The sequence below is a fragment of the Fusarium subglutinans genome (assembly GCF_013396075.1).
Source record: "Fusarium subglutinans strain NRRL 66333 chromosome Unknown NRRL66333_c0000021, whole genome shotgun sequence".
NCBI classification, from domain to species: domain Eukaryota; kingdom Fungi; phylum Ascomycota; class Sordariomycetes; order Hypocreales; family Nectriaceae; genus Fusarium; species Fusarium subglutinans.
The window spans coordinates 114,693-137,331 of NW_023502084.1; the positions used below are offsets into that span (position 1 = coordinate 114,693).

At 50.0% G+C, this 22,639-nt stretch overlaps 9 protein-coding genes across 9 annotated transcripts; 6 read left to right on the forward strand and 3 right to left on the reverse strand.

Moving 5' to 3' along the window:
• Positions 1-303: 303 nt before the first annotated feature.
• On the forward strand, positions 304-1,983 carry FSUBG_2473 (uncharacterized protein; the record flags this gene model as incomplete). Its single annotated transcript, XM_036680249.1, has 1 exon — positions 304-1,983. The coding sequence occupies one exon, from the start codon at positions 304-306 to the stop codon at positions 1,981-1,983; it is 1,680 nt and encodes a 559-aa protein (XP_036541991.1).
• Positions 1,984-2,518: 535 nt separating this feature from the next.
• Positions 2,519-3,772, forward strand: FSUBG_2474 (acetyl acyltransferase; the record flags this gene model as incomplete). Its single annotated transcript, XM_036680250.1, has 1 exon — positions 2,519-3,772. The coding sequence occupies one exon, from the start codon at positions 2,519-2,521 to the stop codon at positions 3,770-3,772; it is 1,254 nt and encodes a 417-aa protein (XP_036541992.1).
• A 1,078-nt stretch (positions 3,773-4,850) lies between these two features.
• FSUBG_2475 (uncharacterized protein) lies at positions 4,851-5,447 on the reverse strand (the record flags this gene model as incomplete). The annotated part of the gene is made up of 1 exon (XM_036680251.1): positions 4,851-5,447. The coding sequence occupies one exon, from the start codon at positions 5,445-5,447 to the stop codon at positions 4,851-4,853; it is 597 nt and encodes a 198-aa protein (XP_036541993.1).
• A 2,785-nt stretch (positions 5,448-8,232) lies between these two features.
• FSUBG_2476 (uncharacterized protein) lies at positions 8,233-11,185 on the forward strand (the record flags this gene model as incomplete). The annotated part of the gene is made up of 4 exons (XM_036680252.1): positions 8,233-8,452; positions 8,583-9,410; positions 10,074-10,148; positions 10,233-11,185. 4 exons carry the CDS (start codon positions 8,233-8,235, stop codon positions 11,183-11,185), a joined length of 2,076 nt encoding a protein of 691 aa, XP_036541994.1.
• Positions 11,186-14,037: 2,852 nt separating this feature from the next.
• On the forward strand, positions 14,038-15,865 carry FSUBG_2477 (component of actin cortical patches LAS17; the record flags this gene model as incomplete). The annotated part of the gene is made up of 4 exons (XM_036680253.1): positions 14,038-14,883; positions 14,933-15,014; positions 15,061-15,723; positions 15,819-15,865. 4 exons carry the CDS (start codon positions 14,038-14,040, stop codon positions 15,863-15,865), a joined length of 1,638 nt encoding a protein of 545 aa, XP_036541995.1.
• Positions 15,866-16,520: 655 nt separating this feature from the next.
• Positions 16,521-16,875, reverse strand: FSUBG_2478 (uncharacterized protein; the record flags this gene model as incomplete). The annotated part of the gene is made up of 2 exons (XM_036680254.1): positions 16,521-16,618; positions 16,677-16,875. 2 exons carry the CDS (start codon positions 16,873-16,875, stop codon positions 16,521-16,523), a joined length of 297 nt encoding a protein of 98 aa, XP_036541996.1.
• A 1,303-nt stretch (positions 16,876-18,178) lies between these two features.
• FSUBG_2479 (uncharacterized protein) lies at positions 18,179-19,627 on the forward strand (the record flags this gene model as incomplete). Its single annotated transcript, XM_036680255.1, has 3 exons — positions 18,179-18,438; positions 18,482-18,826; positions 19,423-19,627. 3 exons carry the CDS (start codon positions 18,179-18,181, stop codon positions 19,625-19,627), a joined length of 810 nt encoding a protein of 269 aa, XP_036541997.1.
• A 641-nt stretch (positions 19,628-20,268) lies between these two features.
• On the forward strand, positions 20,269-21,564 carry FSUBG_2480 (uncharacterized protein; the record flags this gene model as incomplete). Its single annotated transcript, XM_036680257.1, has 2 exons — positions 20,269-20,438; positions 20,496-21,564. The coding sequence occupies 2 exons, from the start codon at positions 20,269-20,271 to the stop codon at positions 21,562-21,564; spliced, it is 1,239 nt and encodes a 412-aa protein (XP_036541998.1).
• A 159-nt stretch (positions 21,565-21,723) lies between these two features.
• On the reverse strand, positions 21,724-22,597 carry FSUBG_2481 (thioesterase family; the record flags this gene model as incomplete). The annotated part of the gene is made up of 5 exons (XM_036680258.1): positions 21,724-21,793; positions 21,846-21,990; positions 22,035-22,149; positions 22,197-22,262; positions 22,553-22,597. The coding sequence occupies 5 exons, from the start codon at positions 22,595-22,597 to the stop codon at positions 21,724-21,726; spliced, it is 441 nt and encodes a 146-aa protein (XP_036541999.1).
• Positions 22,598-22,639: the final 42 nt, after the last annotated feature.

Consider the following 22,639-nt stretch of genomic DNA (forward strand, 5'->3'; position numbering starts at 1 on the left):
CTTCCACTGAAGGTTCTGTGATCGATTGTTTTTCCCTCATCACAATCGCTGTTTACTGTGGATCCATATCGCGGCGCGTTGTGCGTTGCGTTGCGCTGCACGACAACGCATAAAGTTTGATTTGGAAAGGATAATAAACATACGCGCATGCAAAGCACATGTACGCATTGAAGACGCCAGCCATATATATCACCCGCTGTCGAAGATCCGGCTTCCTCAGCTGACGGATCGGAACGACGAGAGCTGTTGACGCGACTTGGTTGCCTGGGGAATTATTTGAAAGCAGAACACGATTGCTTCAACATGACTTCTCCTACCGAAGCCACACAGGCCTCTCAAACCGTACAGGGCGATACGATCGTTGTTAGGCATCCTCGCGAGCGACAGAACCCCACGACACCTCAACCTCAGGAAGCAGGACCCCAAGATCCAGCTGCGGTGACATTACCTTCGACTGAGATTCCAAATTCGCCCATCGATCCAAACGAATCTTTTAGAACCGAGATCAACGAGGACCGACCGGCCGTTACTGTTATCCCATCGTCACTTACACCGCCCCCCTCGACCCAGGTCAACAGCCATGCCAGTCAAGCTGGTCCCGGTCCCTCCAAACGAAAGTTCTCTGGCTCCCAGCAGTCGTCAACACTCTTCTCCCCGCCAGCTACCGTACCCAATAACATATGCGAACGGCCTGTGACAACAGAATTCCTCCCTCCCGCTCCACATCAGGTCCTCGAAGCGTCCGCCGACGAGCTTCGTGTCATGCTTCAATCAGCTCTAGCAGAACAACAAAAGCTCAAGATGGAGACAGCTCATCATAAGTTGCAGTATAACTTGTTGTCTATCCAGGCCGACGACGACGCTAAGCGTGCTGCTGTGGAACACGAGATGATGCGTCGCGAGGTAGACGCGCTGCGAAATGCAGAATTTACCCGAATGGCTAGGAAAGAATTTGATCAGCCTTCCGAGGCATTACAAACAAAGTACTTGCAGATGAAGACGCGGTATGAGGCCATGCTACAAGAGAATGAGATCCTCCAACGCCGAGTCAAGACGGCTAAGAAAGTCATCAAGCAAAGCGAGGATGAAAGCATTGCTCTTCATGAAGAGCGAGACATGTTGCTGAGACGGATACGCGAGAACAGAGAGCACATGCAGATGCTCTGTAGACCTGGGGGTATATTTCACGCAGTTTTGACACCTAGACAGAAAGGCTCTGTTGTGACACAAGGGCATAGAAACTCTCAACAGCAGCAGACATCTAGATCACAAGGCGAGCATGGTCTCTCGGCTTTGTTACAGGCTATGAGCCAGGATAACAACAGCGCACCTTCGACACCGATGCATTCTCACCGCCCTGCACCACGCGTCGGGAAACACCACCGCAACTCGCAATCCATGTCGTCCCTGCCCACGACGCCTATGAACCGGCCGGTGGGTACAAATGTTGGGCTTCTTCCATCGGTGGATCTGGTACCTCACTCGGAGCCTCATCGATACTCCCAGAGACAGTTCATTCCTACGACACCTGTGGCCAAGACTGACCGCCGCCGTAGGAGTCGAGAGAGCACTATTTCAGCAGACGATAATGAGGAGCTAGCTAGGCAAGCGCTTGAGTCGGTTGCTGCAGCTCAGTCATTTACATCACAGCCACGGAACCGGAGCGACCAGGACGGAGAAGTATTTGATAGCCAGGCTAGTCAAGCTGCTGCAGAGATGCTGCGGCGAGATCCGCGGCAGAGCTTTGAAGTGGCTGAAACTCTGAGAAACACGCCAGGACCAATGGAGAAGACAGTTCGCATGCAGGAGAGACTACTTTCTCATCGAAATGGAGATGGCGACAAGCGAAAATTCAGCGGCAACCATTTATCTACCGAGGAGATACGGCTCGATCAAGCAAGTCCAGCGAAGAAGTCCAAAGTGATTGAACCAATAGCAGATGGACAAGATAAGCTAGGACTGGGGATTCAGTATAGACAGTGAAATGTCATGTCAGAACCAGATTGCAAATGGAGTTCAGGGGTACGAATAACGATGGCATTGGCGCAGGAGGGCGTTGAAGGCATTGCATTTGGCGAGTTTGTATATATATATTGGCGTGATCAAAAGAGGGTAGAATGCCACAGCGGGATTTGTGTATAAATGGAAAGATTGTTCGAGTTCCAACAGTATTGAAGCTCACAGAATGTGAATGTCTCATGATGAGTAATGCACAGCCACCAACGCCACACGTAGGGATCTTACCCGACGCTCCGACATTTCAAGCCACACTCCAAACATTACCCGAAGTCTGAAGCCGGTGTCGAGGATCCACTTTCGGCTCATGGCAACGGGACGGGAGTGTTCCGGCTTTCGGCGGGGGTGGAGGGCAATGGGTAATGGGATATTTACTTACCCGGCTCATAAACACTTCTCTCACTTCTCATCATGAACCTTTGATCTCTTTCTTTCTCCTTCATCTTATCAGTTGGTCACCTTCTAACCCCATAATCTCACATATACCCCAAATACCGTCATAATGTCAGCCCGTCTTCATAAAGGCCTTCAAGGCGTCCTCGCCAAATCCCCTTCCGACACCGTAATCCTCTCCGCCGTTCGCACTCCCATCTGCCGCTCCTACAAGGGCCAGCTCAAGGATGCATACCCCGAGGAGCTCCTCGCCAGCGTCCTCAAGGCCACTCTCAAAGCACACCCCGAGGCCCCCGTCGACGATGTAGCAGTCGGCGTGGTGCTCTCCGAGCTCGGCGGCTCCAAGGCGGCGCGCATGGCTCTCAACCACGTCGGCTTCAAGAACACCACCAGCTTGTACACCGTGAACCGCGCATGCTCTAGTTCGCTGCAGGCCATCGCTGCTGTGTCGGCGCAGATCCAGACAGGCATGATCGACACCGGTATCGCAGCTGGTATGGAGAGCATGACGAGGAATTACGGAAGCAGAGCGATTCCTGTGGATGTATGGCCGGAGCTGAAGACCTCGCCTAATCGCCATGCACAGGATTGTATCATGCCTATGGGTTTGACGTCGGAGAACGTTGCGGAGCGATATGGTGTTTCGAGAGCGGACCAGGACGCTATGGCTGTTGAGTCTCATCGTCGTGCTGCTCGTGCGAGAAAGGAGGGCCGCTTTGCGGAGGAGATTGTACCCGTTGAGACAAGATTCCAGGAGGTTGATAAGCAGGGTAATAAGGTTGGCGAGGAGAAGCAAATTACAGTCACTGCTGATGATGGTATTCGTGAGGGTGTTAGCATTGAGGCGCTTGCTAAGCTCAAGCCTGCTTTCAAGCCCGACGGTGCCTCGACAGCTGGAAACTCCAGCCAAGTCTCCGACGGTGCTGCTGCCACCCTCCTCATGCGCCGAAGCACAGCTACTGCCCTCGGCCTCCAAGACCGCATCATCGGAAAGTTCGTCTCAGCCGTGACAGTCGGTTGCGACCCCGATGAGATGGGTATCGGCCCCGCCCTCGCCATCCCCAAGCTTCTTGACCAAGTTGGTCTTAAGACAGAGGACGTGTCACGGTGGGAGATCAACGAGGCGTTTGCTAGTCAAGCGCTGCACTGTGTGAGGGAGCTGGGACTCGAGGATGCGTGGGCGAAGGAGAAGGTTAACCCTGACGGAGGCGCTATTGCGCTGGGACATCCCCTCGGAGCAACGGGAGCGAGAATGACGAGTACGCTTTTGCATGGACTTAAGAGGGATGGTGGTGAGGTTGGTGTTGTGAGTATGTGTATTGGTACGGGTATGGGTATGGCTGGTATGTTTGTTCGGGAGTAGAATGATATCCGGGGAAAGAATGTTGTAAAAGTAGATTAGAGTAAAATTGAATATTGGGTTATACTACGCTTGATACTGAGAACGTGATGTTGATGATTGTTGAGCATGGGAAGAGGAATCTGAGGTGGTGATGCCCGTCGGCAGCTTGCAGTCCCAGGATACAGCGACCACAGCACATCGATACATTCCCGTAGAGACAGACAGGTTCGACTGAGCATCGTCTCAATTACCAGTGATTCAATGGTCGAAGGTGAAGAAGCATCACAGGGTCATACCAGTAAGGCATCCCAACAGCCTGGGAATACTGTCACAAGCAGCTGGGTGCACTCTGTGGCATAACTAAAAGAGGTAACAATTTTGGTAAATTGATGTAAACAGAAAAGCGATGAACTTAGGCGTGGGAAAAGAGAGTGCGTTGCTGCCAAGCGGGTTAATATAATAACCATGGTTTGTTGTTGGTTGAGTCTGCTGATTTGCCAACAACTTAACTTGTGATTGGCTGAGAACAGCGCAATCTACACATGCATGCATGTATGCATTGTCAGTTCATCGTATGACAATCCCAAGAGACAGCATTTCTTCATCAGAACCAACAATCGTCATGACTTGTTCAGCTTCAGGGTAGTGTTGATAGTGCTTATTTGGAAAAGGGGGTTTCCGGACCGCCGGTCCTTAAGCTAGCCATACCAACGCTATCAATCATTGACTAGACTAACGATCCATGAATACTAGACCCATCAGCCGGCGTTGCGTGGCTCTGGATATAATCTAAGACACTTGTCCATGCCTGGGCTTGGTTGGTCAATGGCCTGTTACAGGGTATGAATGTGGCTTGCGTCGAAAGGGCTGACTGCAGGCATTTTAGGGAGACACAAAGAATGCTTGCTTGTTTCTTTGCTTGTTGGGTTGGGTTGGATTATATGTATTCTAATAAAAAACATTTTCGCCCCTTGCTTCTCTTCCCAATTAACCCATCAATCACTCAGGTCATCTAACGTAGTGACAAGTGAACCAATTAATCATGCCTGCCCCCCCAAACGCCAAGTAATAATAACAATGGTGATGATACAATTCATGTCTATACGACTTCAATGTCGATGACGTTTGACTTGAATGGCCCTGTTAGAGTCTCGTTTGCTGGTGTGCCCTCCTCGAAGGATGTGTAGTCAACATTCTTCTTCTCCTTGGTCCACACAGCATTCCACGTCCCCTTTAGCTGCACCGTCGCGCCCTCAAACACCCTATCCATCGGAACAACAGGTTCCTGGAGGGTGAATTCCCAAATGGCCGATCGGCCGGGGAGAATCTCAATTAGAGCATCATCGGCAGGCGGCCAGAGCCGTGATGCTTCAATCTGCATGATGTCAAGTGGTTTACTGTCGCCCTTTGGCGTGATGTAAAGAATGCCAAGAGAAATGCCCAAAGGGTCCAGGGGTGAGCCGTAGCTGAGGATAGTGACGGGCTCGTCATTGTTGTTTCTGACGGTTGCGCGGATGAGAACAGGATCTTTCTCCTCCTGGGTAATGGAGACTTCGAGTTTTTTTAGTGCAGCTGGCATCCTGAATGATAATGCGACGTCTGGTACGTAGCCTGTTGGTGTGAAGAAGGCGATGAAGGTGAGTGCGACTGTGAGGCCGATGAGTAGGCGTACAGCTGAGGACGCGAAGATGGCCATGGCATGAGCTCAGTTTTTGAACAGCGGGACAAGAGAAATGAAATGAGTGAGTTGACGTCGAAGGAACAAGGGATTGTTTCAGTCCCTGTATCACGTAGATGATGGCATAAAGGAGAGTGAGGTGAGTGTGAGGTAAGTGTGAGTGCGATGATGAATGAAGATTTGATCCCAAGAGAATGAAATGAACGTGCAGGCAGAGGCAGAGGAGCTGAGCTGGATTCGGACAGAGTACGTCCCATTAAAAACTAACTTAAGATAATAATTAACCTTACGTCTGAGCTAAAAGGTACGCGACTGCTTCCCCTAACCTAACGCAAGCTCCAGGGGCTCACGGTATCTCACGTGCACCTGCATTGCATTCTTTGTGCTGTGCCGCCTATCCCTATTCCTCCCTTATAAAGGTGGCGCAAAGAACTGTCATTGCATGGCTTGGTCTAGTTCAGGGTCTACTCCGAGCTATTGAACGCCGCTATGGAGACTTTTACTCTTTAGCAGATTCCATCAGTCGCTAGCTCCTGTCGCTTGGCGCGGGTTGTGGGCGACGTACCGAGTTTGATTTAAGTGATGCGGGCAATCTTCCGGGTCTAGCGAGAAAATCTGAGCGCAGAATCTGTAGTGGACGTTTTGGGAAGACAATTCAATAACGAGAAACGGTCGCGTGGCCCAATGGCAAGGCGTCTGACTACGAATCAGAAGATTCTGGGTTCGATCAAGATTCTGGGTTCGATCCCCAGCGATCCCCAGCGTGATCATTCTTTTTGTAGTTGTGCTTCTTCCATGATGTCTTTTTGCTGGCAAGTCAATCGGTATCGCGTACTGGCGATTAGATGCCTGCCGAACCCTGTACGGTGCTCCCTTTGCTGCAAGGAATGGGGTAATCGATCTGAGTGTTATATCACAGCAATCATCGTAAAGGTTATCATATACATATCCACAGCCTACAATTGTCATTCTATATAAGTGCTGTGCATTTGGAACAGCCATAAATGCACCAGCATTGAAGATTGACTTAGTAATACTTGGGCTGTTGCGCAACTCGTTGTAGCTACTGGTTATCATGGACTGGTCCAGGGTAGGGTGGAATTTCTAGACGTAACCAGAAACACAGCAACCAGAAACACCTTCTCCCCAGCTCTTCTCATGGCTGTCTCTTCAGCAGAAAAGTTTGACAGAGAAGTATAGTCTCTCGGCTTGTTTAAAGAGTTCCCATATCGAACAGAAAAATCTCAGAGACAGTTCGAGCTAATCCGTCACTTCCATGGGTATCCGATCCGCATGAATGCTCTTGTTGAATGCCCCAGTGAAAGCTTCGATAGCTCTCCTAATGGATCGATGCTACACCTCTGCAAAAGTGAAAAGTCCAATGTAAATCTAGTTCTTACTTGCAATGAGTTATCACATGTCTCGTTATTGTTATCCCTGATACCACAAACTGATACCTTCAATTGGCCCCAACATCATAATATCTCAATAAACGCGGCAAGCCAAACAAACAATACTCACATGCAAGAATCCATCATCCTCTAGACTATTCAGGAGCGTCTTACCAATAGGACTCTTCCACCATAATACCCAAGTCAGGTTCTCAAACTGGTCCAAGCAAGCTTGTTTGGCCTAGATTTGGCACCTGCTCCAAACGTTCTGAAGTCAATGCTCCGTGCCGATCTTTGTACGTTATTTCGAGTATCATGGGTCTAGTACCTGTAGACCGGAGATGAATCAATGATCCCTGTAAATCTTGTCAGATATGAGAATGGAAATGATCGGAGGCTGTTGTATAAGCTTAAGTGGTAGTGTGGAGGGCTTATTTAGACGTTGGAGGATATGCAGGATAGTGGAAAGCCAAGAAGTCTGGAGATTCTTGACCATCAGATCTATCAGTTTACCTGAAGATCGTCTGGTGCAATGTTTTCGGCTTGTTTGTCGTTAGTGATCATAGCTGCCATTGAAACAATTATTACCACCTCAAAATCACATGCCGTCAGCAATCTGATACATCATCATGCCCAGCTCTTCTACTCGAATCCGTAAAAATTCCTCTGTCCAATAATCTCAACTCATAACGCTATAGAAACGGCCCGTCAAACAACAAACCACAATCTCCTTCCTCAACGGTCCAAAGCCGTCTCAAGTCAAACGGGGAAACACCTTGTTTTAATACATTCACAAACAACCCTTCCAATCTCGTAACCTTGAGTTACGACGATCTCTTATAGCCTTGACCGATCCTATTGTGGGGCTTACTCATCCCAGCCGACGATGCTACATGGTGTGTTTCGAAAGGGCATGACGCCCGGACCTGACCTTGATCCTTTTTTAATCTTGGGAGATCTTCGATTTTGTTACATCGGACAGAGTCAATTGGTAAAGTTAAGGTTAATTGTGTAAATCGGAAGATAAACTCAAAAGGCGAAAATAGCATAAACAGACGATGATTGTAGAGAATGGGTAACGTTGGGGAGTCAATTTTCGGACAATTAATTCGAGAATCGCCAAGATTGGAGAGCGGAAATGGTGCGTGTCAAACATATTGACATGTCCGAAACGAAACCCTTGATCGGTCCACACCAAGACGGATCAATATCGTCGCAAGTCCCCTGCTGCCGAGTCCAGACGAGTTGCAGGGTATCAACTCGACATTCGTATAAGTATTCACGATACCTCGAGTATCTCAGCATGTCTTCATCCTCTTCACAACAGTCATTCCTTTCATTCACTCATTCGTTCTTTTTCATTCTCTTCACTCTTTTAAACCACATTCGTTCGATCTGGTCTATCGTTCAATATGAAGCTGCTTGCTGGTCTTGCTCTCGCCTCTATGGCTGTCGCTGCGCCCCTGGTGGATAAGCGCGCCCCTACTCCCTTGAATGTTGAGTTGAAGATGCAGGGGAACTCAAAGGTGAAGGCTGTTATCACCAATAATGGGAAGAGCAACTTGAAGCTCCTCAAGGTTGGAACATTCCTTGATACGGCTCCTGTCGAGAGGGCTCAGGTCTTCTCTGCTGGTAAGACTTTCTAGATGTGAGGTAGTGTCGGATGGAGTGAGCATGTAGCCTGTCTGGGTGTTGGCATCCTCGATACTCCCCTCGTCTCAGTCACTACCACCATAGCCACTCATTTACTGACCCCCAACAGAGAAAGAGACTGTCCCCTTCGACGGTGTTCGCATCGCCCTCGACACCACCCAGCTCGATGATACCGCCTTCCAGAGCATCCCCTCCGGCAACTCGTACGAAGTCGAGTTCGACATTGCCGAGTTCCACGATCTTTCCGCTGGTGGCAAGTTCAGCGTCCTCTCATCCGGCGCCCTCTCTTTCGCCCAGGAAAACTCAACCGAGTTGATCGGCTCAGTTCCCTTCTACTCCAACCGTCTCGACGCCGAAGTCGACGGTCCCCAGGCCTTCTCCGTCCGCACAGCTTTCCACCAGAAGCGTGCTCAAGTTCAGAGTGATTGTTCTGGCAGCAAGCTCCAGGTCACTCAGGCTGCTCTGTCGAACTGTGCTAGACAGGCTTCAGCTGCCCAGGAGGCTGCGTCCAATGGTCCTGCTGCGAAGGTGGAGGAGTACTTCAAGAACTCTGACGCTGCGACTCGCTCGACTGTTGCTGATGTCTTTGCCAAGATCGCTGCTGAGTGTGGATCGACCAATGCTGGAGATACTCGATACTACTGTACTGATGTTTACGGCGCGTGCCAGAACGGTGTTCTTGCGTATACTGTTCCTGGTGGAAACTACATGGCCTACTGTGACCTGTACTTTGAGCGTCTTCCTGCTAGCACTTCAACCTGCCATGCTCAGGACCAGGGTAACACCAACCTGCACGAGATGACCCATCTTAACCAGATCAAGGGAACTTCTGACTATGGTGGTTATGGATATAACTTCATCCAGAGCTTGACTGCTGAGCAGAACATCAACCACGCTGATACCTATGCTCTGTTCGCCAATGCTGTCAGCCTGGGATGTTAGAGGGCGAGTGAAGTAGGGAGAATATAGGTGCAACTGAAGAGCTCGGGGGGTTGTGGAACTTTGGATCATGTATGGCACACGATAAAGGGGGGCTTTTGAAGGCGGAACTTGTATAGGTAACCACTAGATTACGAAACAACGCTGAATGCAAATGTCCGCATGGGAAGGACTGCTTGGTGATACTCGCTTGGAAGAACAAACACTATATGTTATAGCAGAAGTTGCTAAGGCGACCCGAAATAGTGTGATGCGATTATACCTAGACTGTTCAATGGTGTCGCTTGACAATTCACCACTGGGTGACCTGTGCTGAAAAGCAGTCAAGGATGTCCTCGTCCAGCTAGGCTGCGGCAGGAATTCTTTGTGACAAAGAGACCTGCGAGACAATTGGTCAGTCCTTTGACTGCTCATTCCTCAGTTCTGGTCCTGAGTCTTACAAGAAGGGGACCAATCAAGAAATCGATAAAATAAACAAAGAGCAGGGAGTGACTATTAAAGCCGATAGTACTGAGACGGCAGCACGCTTATTTCCTTCGACAGAGTATCACAACGAGTCTAGAAGGTTGCACAAACCACCAAAGAAGCGCTTGAACTTCCAGTGGCTGTACTCGTACCGTTTATTCCCAGTCCGTGAGGACAGGTGATACAGAGTTTATAGTTGTCGTTACGCTAGGCTGGGGTGAAACCGGCGGTGCTGTTGAACTCAAGGTGGCATATGTCAGCCAGTTTTATAGTAGGTCGTCAGCCGTTGGACGCCCATCGATGTCGACGGTTTTGCAAGCGTAGTGCCTTCCACGCAGTCCTTCCCCACCCCCAGCACCCCAGACACCTCAGCCACCAAGTGACAGTGCTGAGTCTCGCGAACCGACGCCTTTCCCGGCAGACCCATGGGAACAAATGGAGTACTTGCGAACGCATTGGCACTGGACCGAGGAGATGTACCACTTCCGTAGGTTCTTCCTAAGAGACGAGATCATAGACAGGGCTAGGGCGCGACGTGAAAATGAGCCGGGCAACAAGATAGCCCGTGAGAAACGCAAGCTAATGGAAAGCTTTCACGGACGTGATAGTGATCGGTGGTGGCTTGAAAAAGACAACATCCGGGACCATATCAGCCTCCCCAAGAAGGGCTGGACGCAGGAAGAGATCGTTGCTGTTTATGAAGCGGACGTAGCCTTCCTTGAATGGTCACGGGGCAATCCTGTACCAAGAGAGCTTGGTAATTTCAGCAAGGATGTAAACCCAGAAGAAGAAGCCGATTCGGCCACCTATTCCCAGCATGACGCCTGGAACTGCTTCTACGGATCGCAGCCTACCAAATTTCCACCGAATACGGATTGGGATTTATGGAATTTGGGTGTATGGGATCTCTGGCATAAAGGTACCCACGGTCGCATCTCCCGCCGGCGAAGGCGAGAGGCCCTGCGGTCTGATGCTCAGGGCGATGCTGCATCATGTGCAGAAGAGTTGGAAAGAATTGAGGGCGAAGACCAGAGAGACCGTGAGGCTCTAGAAATGGCCATTATAAGGTCAACAGAATTGACAAAACAGTCAGATGGAACTGGACATCTACTGTCACCTGAAGACCGGGAGGAAATGAAACACAGGAGCTGCATGTCGCAACTTACCCACTTCGGTCCCAATGCCAACTACCTCGCCCACAAGTACGGTTACGACCGAAGCGTCAGAAGGGCAGAACTATTGCCGCCGCCAGCAACAGTCCCCAAAGCAGGCGGGACAGGCGATGTCCCAGGTACTCAGATGCGGTGAGCAGTGGCGCAGTCGTCAGCAACGACACCTCAACCAGCGAGAGACACTCTTCGCAAAACTTGTGGCGCTCGGGTCACTAAGAACACATTGACGCAAGTGGGAGCCCCGCCACGAACAGCACCCCAACGCTACAATAGGCAGCGCAAAACGTATACGAAGGAACGGGCAAGCCGAAGGCTCGCGAAGCTGGAGCCTGAGTACAGGATGCTAGAGGATGCTAGAAGGCGGCGAAACGCGACTCGCGATAAGCAAGCCAGTGGGCGAAGACGCGCTGATTAGGTAGGTAGGTACTTTATGCACTTTCTAGAGCTCGGTTTCGAGCTTAGTGGCCGCGATTGTTGTACGGAAAGTTAGCTTAGATGAAATCACCAACGTGCTTTTAGTACTTCTCTGTTCCTCCATCAAAAAGTGACAGCATGACAATGCTCAGGTCCCATGTCCTCTAATCGTCAAGCATCACACCTCGGACACCAGGTCCCGTTAGATGCGCCAGTATAAGCCGTGGGACAAATTGGCGTTGACGCAGCTCAACCGGTCCCAGGCCAACACGTCCAACTTCAACTTCCCGACAACTCTACGCGGAATTCATAGTTTCTTGTCTTTCATGCGCCTGCTTTTCATTTGTTCAACCAGTCCGGTAATAAAACCCAGGCGCCTTTCATGAATTCTAGTCCTCGCGCCCCGGAAGTAACCGTAAATGCCTTTTGGAGTGCTGTACAGAGCACCCTAGAAACTTTCTAAGGTACATGGAAGTTGATGGCGGCACGAAGGTCATAGCCACCAGAGAAGCAGGTTGAAGGACCCTCCTAGCGACGCTGAGATCTTTAGCTATTTGCCGCTTGGCATTGATGGACATGGAAAGATCGCTTTTCGCAGCCTCGTGAATTGCTGAGATGTCGTCAGATATCCTCTGGCATTGTATTCCACTGAGTGCACTGGCAGTTCCAGCGTAGGAATTGTGGTGAAGATGAGACTGAGGCAGGAATGAATATGTAGGAAGTTAAGCGGTTGGTTACCTATGACTCTAGAGTGAGGTGGTGTTGGTGGACGCCTCTTGGTCTGTCACGTGAGCATACGTGCAAATGCTCACCTAAGTACCTTCCACATGGTTGTCTACAGATATCTGGCGGTCCCACCTTCTTCAGCTACCGTGGAAGCCTAGATCAAAACTGGTCTCATGGAGGCCGAGAAGGTTAATCAGGTACCGAGCAGTGATTGCCCAATGTAATCAGATCCTGCCGAGTTTCAGTTGATCTTCTGGAGATCTCGAGTTTCAGTGCCCAACAGCTTTTTGTTAGAGTTGGGAAGACATGATTGGCTCGGAGACTGCGTTGCTCATGTGGGTCGAGCCAGGGCTTGTGTCTTGGGTTCTCGACGTCATCGTACAGGAGAATCTCCCTGCGACTTGAGGTCCTTGGTTGCACGACAGCTTCAGTCCAGGATGATAAGTCTTGAGGGGGGAACTGGACTACCCAAGCTGACACGTCCCAGTGACAAGTTTGTTGTTTCCCAAAAGAAAATTCGGTAAGAAGTTGCCATTCCGATGGACAAGTTGCACAAACCCCGATGCTGCAGCTACCCATTGGAAATTCCATCTGCCGGTGAGCTATTCAGGCCCTGGCCCAAGAAACCCAAATGCAACGCAGCAGAGCCCGAGCGGCGAGCTTTGGGCTACCATGATCAAAGAAATACGGCTTGTGCCGTTGGTCTCGGTAAAGACGAGAGCAAAGCCCGCCCTTTGAGGCTCTCCCCTCCATCGTTTAGTTCCTTTCAAGGGAAGACCCTGCAGGCTTGAGAAACTTTGTTCCCTGTGGGCTTTGTCTTTTGTTATCGTTAAAATAGAGAAGGGTAGGATCACCCGATAGAGGTGCCATTTTTAGAAGTGCACACTTGGATCGACTAATGACGATCATTTCCCTTGGTAGTAAAACACCAAGACTTGACATTCGTAAACACTTACATTCCCTTGCCTTATATGGGAATTCACATATGGTTCTACAGATTTGATCAGTTATCGAGATTTATCTGACTACTAACAGTATGTATTCCCGCAGCCTCAATTAATCCCAGTCCCTGCATTTCATGTGCCATAATCCGGCTTTTGGCTTCGCCGGCCCACTTGGTTTGTGCTTGGGCGTCGAGACCACTGTCGAAGCGAATGGGCGCTGAGCTACAGTGGTGGTTCTCTTTTTTCTTTCTTTGTGTAAGCTTGTGTTTGTGTACATTTGCGCACGTAACGTTTCTCTCCGATCTCGTGCATTGGTTCTTCGAGGCTTTCAAGGATCCTTGATTGTTTGTCTGATGTATATCAGGTGCTGTGCTGTCTCACTGTTCAACTTCGTCTCATCACAAGTCGTCATCAGCTGGACATTGAAGCTCCAGGGCTGTCCCCTCATGCAATTGTACCGCTCAGCCCCCTGTAATTGTCGCTAAGGTCACAAGCCACTGAGAAGACGGGGATCCACTTGGACAGTTCGGCCCTGGAATGTCTCGACAAGCGGGGTCTTGGATCAGTCTGTCAACGTCATCGGCCTCTTCTCACCCTCCATCAACCATCCTCTCCATCTTGGTCATCCAATCCCAGTTGAATATTGCTACCACTAATCCTTGGTCTTGTTCCCTCCCTCTCGACTCATCAAGTATCCCGCCCACCCTCCAGTACATCATCTCTTCTTTCTCTTTCTCTCCTCCATCCTTCCCCCATCATCGTTTTTGCACCTTTAACTTGCACTTGATACCCTTTCGCTAAAAAAGCGATCAGCCATACCACTAACACCAGAGGACTAGCCTCTGTTCGTTCCGGTCTGCTTAAGCAGCCACAATCACACTATACCACACTACACACAGTTATAATGGCCGAACGCTGGGACCGCGATCGCTTTGAGCGAATGCGCGGCGAACAGAACAGAGATCGCTTCGATGATGATCGCTCTTATACACGCAGCACACGAGGCCGCGACCACTCAGATGAGCGATATGACCGTCGACCTGGCCGCGGTTACTACGAAGAAGAAGACATCCGTGACCGTCGCTACTACGGCGATGATTCTCGCCCTCAGCCTCAGCGAGAAAGAGAGCGAGATATGCCACCTCCCTGGGCTCGCCGCACAGATGTTCTAGAGAGAGAACGAGAGCGAGAATTTCCTCGCCGCGAATCTCCACCTCGTCGACCAGGTTTCCTCCGCCGACAATCATCTCTTGACACCTTTGACCGCCGACCACGTTTCTTCCAGGACCGTGAGGAATACCCCCCTCCTGCCCGCCGTGAGGATATCCGTCCTCGAGATCACCGAGATCCTCGGGATGACTACCGTGCTCCTCCTTACACACCTATTCCTCTTCCCAAGAGCCGAGGACTGCCTCCACCTCGCAGATACGGCGACGAGTACTATGACGACATCAAGATTGCCGAGCCCGACTATTATGGCGACGAGGATTACCGATCCATGCCCGAGCGTGTTCGCGAGCGAGAATACACTCGGTCTCGCAATCGTCGTGGACGCAGCCGAGAATCTCGGTCAACTCGAACTCGCTCTGTTCGAAGCAGCTCGTATTCTTCATCTTCAAGCCGCTCCTCTAGCAGCAGCGGTGGCACTACAGTGAAGAGCGAGTATCCTAAGAAGGGCAAGACTCGCATTCCTGCTAAGCTTGTTTCTAAGCGAGCTCTCATTGATCTCGGATACCCATTCTTTGAAGAGGTTTGTAACCAATCTGAGAACGTGATCCATAGCCTCTAACAAGACTTAGGGCACCACAATCATTGTGCAAAAGGCTCTTGGTCAAGACAACATCGACGAGCTTCTCAAAGTCAGCGAGGATTACAAAAAGGGTAAGTTGGCAGTCTACAAAATCGATACGCTACTAACACTCCGCAGTTGAAGCTGAAATTGCCGCCTCTCGAGAACAAAAGGCACCTACAGCTGCTTTGCCTGCACCTCCACCCAAGGAAAAGGTCAGAGAGCCAACCCCGGAACCACCGCCGGCCAAGACTCCCCCGCCTCCCGCTCCCCCAGTTCAAGCTCCTCCAGCTGCTGTTCCGGTCGTAACCCCAGCTCCTCCCCCACCTGTTCAAATGATGCCTCCTCCTCAACAAACTCCAATGCCACCTCCACCCGTCCAGATGATGCCTCCTCCTATGGCTCAGCCTGGACCACCGCCTGGTTTCTACCAGCCTGGGCCTCCTCCTCCGCAACAAGTACCCTTTGAATATGCCGAGGAGACTGTCATCCGAGACGTTTCGCCGTCTCGGTTCACCACAACCACCACTTCCTCGAGCTGGGACTCTTACCACCATCATCACCACCCCACCGAGGAGCTCGTCGTTCGATCTCGCTCTCGATCCCGAAGTGGACGCGACATCCGAAAGGAGATCAAGGCTCTCGAACGTGAGCTGGCTCACCGTCCTCGAGGCCGTTCCACCAGCGGCGAAATTGTCCGTGCCGAGCGCTTGCCCGACGGACAGCTTGTTATCCGAGAAGAAAGATTGGAGAAGGTGGTTGAACACCGCAAACCTCCTCGTATTGAGAAGGACAAGAAAGGTAGGATGTCCATTAGCGTACCTAAGTACCGTTAAAGGTGCGCCTTTTTTGTTATTCGCGTCTTTTGAGAACGTGTGGCTGACTCGGCTGCACAGGACCCCCTCCTAAGCTCATGCGGGCCATGTTTGCTACTCTGACTTGAACGACATGTCATCGATTACCAAGGCGGGTGACTGAACGAAAACGATACGGCCTTGATGGCTTATGAGGGCAACCAAATATTTTCACAGGATATATCGCAAGACTGGGATACATATGAAATGAGGTGTATATTCTGGATATTTATGTTTCAAGGATCTAGACAAGTTTGGGATTGGAGTATTTATTGGAAAACCTACAACATTAACGAATTATGACATTTATTTTAACCATAACTCATGCGACTAATTTTACTCGATGTTTTTTGTATCGTAAAATGCTGTGTTTCTGTAGTGAATCAGACTCTTCTTCGTCTTTGTCACAAGGCCCAAAGTCTCGTGCGTATGGAGACAGTGAACGGATTTAGTGCGGCAACTGGATAAGGTGATCTAGATTAGCACAAGGGCTATTGTCTGATCTGCAGAGCCAGCAAGGGATCGGTTGAGCCGCAGTTTAAAGTCAAGCACAAGGCCAACCACAGAGGTCACAGAAGTTTGACGGACACCTCATTAATTTTGACTTGATAAACTAGGATTCAATAGCGAAAGACAGTTTCCTTTGTATCCCCAACACCAACCAGGCCCTTACCACCATGCATGAGGGTATCGTGTATATCTACTGCCAAGTAAACCTCCAAAGACCGAATCGACAATAAGCATTTACTGAGTCTTCTTGTTCGCAACAGCCCGTCCCTGGGCAGTGTACCTCACGTACGCGAAAGCACCAAGGGCGCCGATAGCGAGAATAGCAGCATTGCCTATGTCATCGTCAGCACGCGAAGAAAAAAAAATATGAACACGGAGAAGGGAACTCACTTGCTACAAACTTGCCCACGCCACCCGTGACCTCAACGAGGCCGGAGACGACATCGCCGATGAGGTTGAAAAGACCCTGGACGAAGCCGAGGATTGTGGTGAGAATGGAGTGGATGACGGCGTAGAAGGTGTTGAAGACGGAGGCGAGAAGCTCGTAGATGGAGCTGAAGAGGTCGCTGATAGCACTTGTGATGGCCATTTTGTCTGTTGATGGGGTTATTATTGTTAGAGTGTAGGTAGGTACTGAAGTGAGTGTTTCGTTGAGAGAAAGCTATCCGAGGAGGAGAGCTCTTGACTGCCTTTTTAACACTTTACCTCGTTGACTTTCTTGTTCCTGGATTCAAGAGTAAGTCGTGACGTCGTCATGCTCTCGATTTCGCGATGTGCATGTGACGTCATCCCTACCACGCGACGAGATTAAAGTGTCCTGTGTGAATCATTGCGTCTTGATGAGGTAAGAAGTGTTTTGCATCAGGTCAGCCTTGTGGAAAACAGGGTAATGTGAGCTAATGGCCGTTGAGGAGATGTCACTCTTAATTGATCTGATGCTTGGCTCTTTCTGAGTGGATGCTTTCTTCGGGAATGGGGAGACGTCAGAGAGTGCTTATTTTGGGAGATCGTCGATCTTGGCTTGGGGGTTATAGGTTTGGAACTTTGGATGGGGATAGTAAGGTTTGGGGACGGAGAGAATGTTCTAGATTGAAGGACTTGGTTGTCTTCTACCCGAAATAGGGTTTATTGTCGTTGTCTGGACCTCACGGTGCTCTTGTTCTGCAGTATCGCACTCTGATTCTCGATCAATTAAACTTAAACCTCCGATGGCCGATGCCGCATTTGGACCCTACCGAGCCCGTGTGGATCCAGCACCGGAGACACAAATGGGATGAGAGACGGCCTCGATGCCGATATTGCATTCACTGTTACTCCCCTCAGCACCCAAAAAAGGGAGTTCATCAAACAGATATTGATTTAAAGCCAACATGTAACCACAATGAGGCCCCCGCTGATCAGTCACATCACCTCATCTCGCTCCTCACAGACCAGTGTTTGAGATTCCTCCCAAGCTCCAGCCCGAGTCTCATCTTGTCTTATACCAAGCTTCCCGGCGATTACCACAATTAACATCTAACTGCCGATTTACCAGGTCCGTGTGGGTACTCGTCCAATTACACCCTGGTCGACCATGGGTTCCGAGATCCAAAAGGTTTTATTGATGTAACCAAAATGATCCTGCAGGATTTGAACTGCCACTTTCATTTCAGATATATGTTCACGAAGTGACTCAAATTCTGCATGCGAGCTGATACATCAAGAGTTTGACGTGACAACTGCCGGCATGGCTTGGCTGTGCGTTCGGTACCGAGCCCGAGCCCGAAGCCTTCCATTTGAGAATTGCCTTCATTTAATATGTGACCTTCCCTCGTAGCTGCAAATCGCTAACTTGAATCCGCGCTGTGCGGCTCTTCTATCAGAACACCTGGAGACGTCAATGATATGAAAGGATGTCGGAAGCACGGTATCACGAAGGCCTCGAGGTCTACTCGGACAGCGCAGCTCATGCACCAGAGGTCAGCCCTCATGGTGTTTATAGTCAAGGCTCGAAGGATCCAATGGCGGGTTATGTTCAGGTCGTCGAGGCGCGAAAGGGTCCTTTGGGTTTAAGCATGTTGGGCCTGTGTGCGATTGTTGCTATCATCACAGCCGTGGTTGTCGGAGCTGGAGTTGGGGGAGGTCTTGGATCAGCTCTGGCCAACTGCAAAAAGTACGATATCCGGACGCACTAGAATCTGCTTAAATGCTAACAGTCACAGTTCACAAGTATCTGAGGCCCCAGTTGCATCCGCGATACAGAACTCGGCCTGTCCAACCCTCACAGCCAGCGCAAGCGACACGACTGAAACGACCGAGTCAAAATTCTACGAGCCCAAACAGGCAGACCAAGTAACAAATCTCACCCTCCCCAACGCGTGCTCCCAACCAAACGGCAAAGACGACTATACCACTAACAACGGCTACGTCTTCACATACACCTGCGGGTTCGACTACCCAGGGAACGATATAGTGGCTCTCCTGGCTTACACAGCGTTCGACTGCATGCACGCATGCGCAATGTACACCGAGATCAACAACGGGAAGGAAAATACGACGCAGTGTGATAGTATTGTGTTTAATAGAGAGATGGCGAAGAATTATGAGGTGAAGGGGGGGAATTGTTGGTTGAAGACGGGGACGAGGGATCTTTTTCCGGCGGCCGATTTGATGCCGACGTTTTTGTATGCAACGAGGAATTCGTGAGGTTGTGATGGGGGGACTGTGATGATAGATGACTAGTTGATGCACTAACTTGATCGATCTCTTCTACGTCTTTTTCTTTTGGGTGTTGTCTTTGTGATTGAGGCTGCGGGATGGACTCGTGAGAGTGAGTGTCAGCGTGGCTGAGTTGGAGAGGAATGGCTGAACGGTCTTGGCAGTGAGGCCATCGCAGCGCTGAGGTTGGGCTCAGATACACCGGGGAGAAAGAGCAGCAACATGAGGCTCTAGTCTTTCTTGTATTATAATAATGAGAATTTTGGACTAGAAGGTACTTAAAGTAAATGTCATCTGCTATCATTTGCCATCAATGAACGTCGGAATCGTGTTTTAATAAGTTCATCTGCAAACCTCAAACAATACGAGCATCTACTAATCAATCACAGTGCTGACAGATTCGGATAAGGTGCTTAGAAAACATACCTACACACAACAGCTGCTCAGCCCCAGAAGCATCGCTCATTTACATTCTCCAAACCACGTGCCAAGACAAGCTGTTGCAAGGCATTTCGCACGGTCGATACCCTTTCGAGACGGCACAGAGATGCCGATTCACAATTCAATCCGCTATTGCGGCTGGGCCAGTGACCGAGTCGTACGTAACACTCCTGCGCCAGCATCACATCGTATCCATCCTCTGAGCGGTTACGAATATTGTGGACCACCCAAAACTACTGTGAAGGTTCTATAAATGGGCTTTTTAGAGTTTGGTTCTTTCAACGACGGCGCTTAGCAATTAATAATCGTAATTTAACAGTTAAATAATAAGAAACTCACTCTATTATTTAATTAAATACTAGAAGAAATTTGCAAGATTACGCCTGACCACAGAGTGAGGTACAGCCTGAGAGCCTGGTAAATTACAAAAGATGCAGAGCCTAGAGAGCTCATATATGCCAAGCCAATAGCGAGAGCTGCTAAAACGCCCGGAGAGGCAGTGCCGGGACCCCTGCAGCGCGGATGCTCGCCCATTGGTCTCGGGTGCTTAGATGCAGGTTGCTGATCCAATTGCTTCAGCCCTGAAAACTCTCGACTGTGATGAGGATGCGAAAAGAGGTGATGCAGCTGGGGGAGCTAAATATGAGGGGGATGGCCCTCGAATTTCTGGTCTTTATATCTTGTTGGCTCTTTTATTTTTATTTGCGGTGTGGTTCGAGACTTATCGACACTCTTGGCTCCGAGTTTTGGCGGCGATACACGATTGTCTGTGTAACTTGTACACATCCTTGGACTGAACATTCATCGAGATACTCTTGACATTTACAACTCTCAACATACGACAATGTATGAGCTTGAGAGATATTGGATCGCCCATGGGGCCATGGTCTTCCTTGGAGCATGGATCCCCTCTATCGTTCTCTTCTTCTGCAGTTTCTGTCTCGTGCGTCGCAAGAGGGACCCTGCGAGAACTGCGTTCACATATCTCAAGTTGGCACTCTTAGTGTTCTCAGGGTATGCTCCCATCTTCTACTACTTGTCTGATGAAGGATAATAGCTGACGCATCTTAGTTACACCTTCTTCGAGTTTACTTCATACGTCGTCTCAGTCGTGCACACGGAATTATGGAACAGCGGAAGAATCGACAGTGACTTTGACTCGCACTACTCAAAGACTCTACAAGTCACCGTTCAAGTACTCGCGACACTTGCTTTGATCTACGACATGGTCACCGACATTCTCGTCATGATAATCCTCCTCCGTCTCGGCACTGGTATCATCATGGTCCAGACAGGCCAGCCCGATCCAAAGGGCAAGATCCTCCGCTTCTTCTCGTACATCGCAGCAACAATCCTCTTCGCTCTCGCCTTGGCTGCTTTCGGTCTTCGAATTCGATATGTGTATGAAGTCTTCTTCAACGATGCTAGTGTTGGTGTGGATAGCTTCATCAAAGCTCGACAGGTCGGCTTCTCATTTAGTGTTTTGATCTTTGTCATTTCTCTTGCCATCGTTGCGCGGGCAATTCTGATCAAGGTGCAATCCAAGGGTGAGAATGCTCTTACTTGGTGCTCAAACATGTTTATCGCCGCATCAGTTGTTTGGCTTCTGCGCACTACGTTTAACATGGCGTCGACGGCTGCTTGGACCGATCTGAGCAGTGCATACGGCGACCGTGAGTACAAGTACGCTTACTACATCCTCGAAGTCGTCTTTGGAATCTGGCCGCAGTTCGTCGTACTCTGCTTGGTCTTTGCTGTCGGTCGTGCAAGGAACAATGGTATCTGGTCAAAGCAAGTCCAGGAGCCCGTGAAGGCCGTTGAGGCTGGAGAGCGCACGCCTTGGGGTTATGGGCAGATCCCCCCTCAGGCGCAGAATGCTGTACCCATGCCTGAGCAGCAGCACTACCCTCAGCCAGAACAGCAGCATCTGGCACAGGGGTATGGCCCTCAGCAGCAAATGCCCGAGCAGCAGAACGGCTACTATGCTCCACAACAACCTCAATACGCGGCTTATGATGCTATATCTCCTGTGTCTCAGCCTAGATCACCACCTCCTCATGAAGAGACGGTGGGCTTGAACCACCAGGCCGATGGTACTCCTCCTCAGGTACCAGCTCAGCCATACCCGGAGAAGCATTAAGCGTGCTGGGGCATATAATGAATCGTTTAATGATGGATAATGGGCATGAATGAATTCGGACAACTTCTACAGATATGATACCACCCTTCTATACTTTATGATACTTAGTACATCTCAAATCCACCGTATCAACAGAATGTCTAAACCTGGTGACGTCGTCTAGTCCACGTCTGAGAACTCAGCTGGAGCAACAAATGGGCCATCTTCACCCATAGTACCCGTAACGTATCTTGCCCAGTCAGTATAAAAACACCACATAAGCGAATAATGACTAGTCTTACTTTGTATGGCTTCCTCGCGCAGCCAATTGGCCCTTGCTATTGGTGAACGTCACCTGCGTAAAAGCCAGCGTCTTGCCAATCTTGTCGAGTGTGGCAGTGCCCTTGAGAAGGTCTCCCGGGCGGCCTCCGGGGCTCAAATATGTCACTGCCAAGTCAGCAAAGTCGTACGTGATGGAGAAAGGCACATACCGTTCAGATCGGTTGACACGCCTGTTGCGAAGCGGCCTGATGAGGCGACCGCGAGAGAACCACCGAGGTCAACGAGACTGGCAAGTGTGCCACCATGAATTGTCTGAAGACGGTTCTGGATGAGGTCAGTGAGAGCTCATTGTGATGAGGTGAGAGACGGACGGTGTGTTCTTTTTGGATGTCAAGCTCGAAGTCGACTCTGCCTTCTGTCGCACTCGTGACACGGAACTACAACATGTCAATACACATATACCAGGCTCATTATCTCGGTGTCTATACATGTTTTCCTAGAAGACTTAAGACAACGGAGTCAGTATCGGGATCTTATCACGGAATGCCGAGTCTCCATCGGTGGCTTGGGATACATACCGAGGTTCAAGACCAGAGTCTGCCATGAAAGAGCGCACGACCTAGAACACAACCACTAGTTAATTGCTAAGCTTCGAGGAAGCACGAGTCGTATGAGTTGCAATTGGCTGTGCATCGCATGCGCCTCGGGGGGCATTGAGTGTACGCACCGCCTGTGTGAATTTCGTGGGACTGAGCTTGACCTTCCCTGACATTGTGACGGGTGCAACGAAGCAAGTTCTGGTGGTTGGTTCAAT